This window comes from Barbus barbus (assembly GCF_936440315.1).
Source record: "Barbus barbus genome assembly, chromosome: 35".
Taxonomy (NCBI): Eukaryota; Metazoa; Chordata; class Actinopteri; order Cypriniformes; family Cyprinidae; genus Barbus; species Barbus barbus.
Window position 1 is genome coordinate 25,042,711 of NC_136763.1, and position 2,184 is coordinate 25,044,894.

At 36.2% G+C, this 2,184-nt stretch overlaps 1 protein-coding gene across 1 annotated transcript; it reads right to left on the reverse strand.

The window, feature by feature from the left end:
- Window positions 1-314: 314 nt before the first annotated feature.
- On the reverse strand, window positions 315-1,711 carry igfbp6a (insulin-like growth factor binding protein 6a; the record flags this gene model as incomplete). The annotated part of the gene is made up of 4 exons (XM_079392983.1): window positions 315-428; window positions 590-709; window positions 835-872; window positions 1,375-1,711. The coding sequence occupies 4 exons, from the start codon at window positions 1,709-1,711 to the stop codon at window positions 315-317; spliced, it is 609 nt and encodes a 202-aa protein (XP_079249109.1).
- Window positions 1,712-2,184: the final 473 nt, after the last annotated feature.

A 2,184-nucleotide genomic window follows, 5' to 3' on the forward strand; every position in this document is an offset into this window, starting at 1 on the left:
ATTAATGACATTCACTCAGGGAGTATATAATCTTTTTGTATCTGTTTCTATAGCATTTATAACAAAAATTATAATTTTAATTAAAATTCTAATTATATATATATATAACAAAAAAGTTCAGAAATAATGACACAATGCTGCAAACATATTTTTCACAACCAGAGGGAGATGAATGATTGTAAATATTCTACTTCCTTTGTGGTCATTGAGTTCTTTGTGTCGGTCATCTCTTTTGCTGACTCTCTCTCTCTCAGTCCCTACTAAACAGATTTCAGGTCCATATTTACATGAGATGTCAAGTTGTGTCACAATTCTCAGGCACTGCTACATGAGATAGTTCCATCGCTCCTTTTACGGGATGACATTTTTGTTCCTTTCTCGTCAACACACCAGCAATGGCCTCTTTGCATTCCTCTTGATGACCGACACTGTTTCAAGAAGGTCAAAAAGAATATATAAACTACATTATTGTGTACAGAGAACAGATAATATTGTTACAATGTACACCAAGACATACGGACTTACAAATGGATTTATGAAACTTTTCAAGAACCATGGTCCTACAACACCTTCTATGTACTCTACACACCTGTTTCCTCCTGAAGAACCCTTGTCTGTCACAGTTGGGGATGTAGATGTCCGGAATTGAATGAATAATTGTGAGCTCTATACTTTGGAGGACTGTGTTTAGCAGTTTGCGACAAGGACCCTACAGAATGAAATAATAACAGCAAAAACACATAATGAAAACTCATTTCTGACTAAAAATCAGACTGTAGGAACACTACGTAAATAATTATGTAAAACAGTAATTTACAGAGTCAAAAATATTACCTTTTCAAAATAGTTTTCAATGGTTGATGGATGATAGTCTGAAACATAATACTTGTAGTTTTAATATGATTGCAGTATAGCTTTTCTTCAATTGAATAGCACATAGGTGGTTGTACTTAAAATATTAATTCAGGGCACGCTATGGACTGTAAAATGAAGTAACAGATAATCTGATAATAACATACAAACAATATTCTTACCATTATAGAAAAAAATCATACCCTGCTAATTGTACAGATCAGCATTTTGCAATAGGTTTGCTGGTTTCTCATCCCTTTTAAACATGTGGAAAACTCATTTAAAAGTCTTTTAGCAATGTGTGGGTGGATTATAAAACCTTTTACACATCCAAGTGAAAAATTCACAATTTTATGTGAACTGTATTTACTTTCTTTCTAGTGTATACATCTACATGCACAACCTTTAGGTTTAGTTTATTTAGGTTAGTCAGTTCCTCAAAATGTTTTTAACCAGACAAAATCCATTGACTAATCAATTTCATCTCAGTTTAAAGAGATGCACTGAGACCAGTCCTCTTACCTGTAGGTGGATGGATGTCAGTAAAGGTACTTTTGATGTTTTTGCAGACCCCGCGTCCCTGAAGCAGTGCCTGAAGGGGACTTTGCTCTCCAAGAGGAGGGATACACCGAAGACCCTGAGTACACGGTAGAGTGTAAACCCCACAGTGTTCACCTAATGCCAACACGGATGTGATCTCCTCCCCTGATAAACGTTCACTTCTGTGGCCCTTGGGTTCCCCTGAGGGCCCATTACACAATGTACAGATATCCTTTACGCCTAATACAAGGGAGTTAGAGCCATATAAGCTGAGTTGAATGGTAATCAAAAGTGTTAGTAAATAATGAAAAGCAACCATCTTTGTCCAATTCAGAAAACCTCAGCAGATCAAGAGCCTTTTTTTTTTTTTTTTTAATTTCAGTGAATGGTCTTCTCTCTTCCGCTTCTTTTTTTGCTATTGATGTCCCTCTTTAATATTCAGTGGAAGTAGTGTGGATGTGCAGGAGACATCAGGTGTTAAAAAGACAGTAATTAGATAAAAATTGCCAAAAAATGCAACATGGGCTGCTTTTAAAGAGCTGAGATAGTTTAGGGGTGGGAGGCTGAGAGAGCAGCATATGCTGGGCGCTAGATAAGAGGTGGAGTTACTTTATTACTGTATCCCTCCCATTTCTGTCACAGCTCCATTTCAAAAGTTATATCCAAATTGAGCTGGTTTGAATTCATGAATTATGTGAACATGTAATATTTTATGGTTCCACTGATGCATATAAAGAATGGGGATGCTAATGGATAGCTTTCTCAAGGTATAATATAACTCCTTGGTGCCAA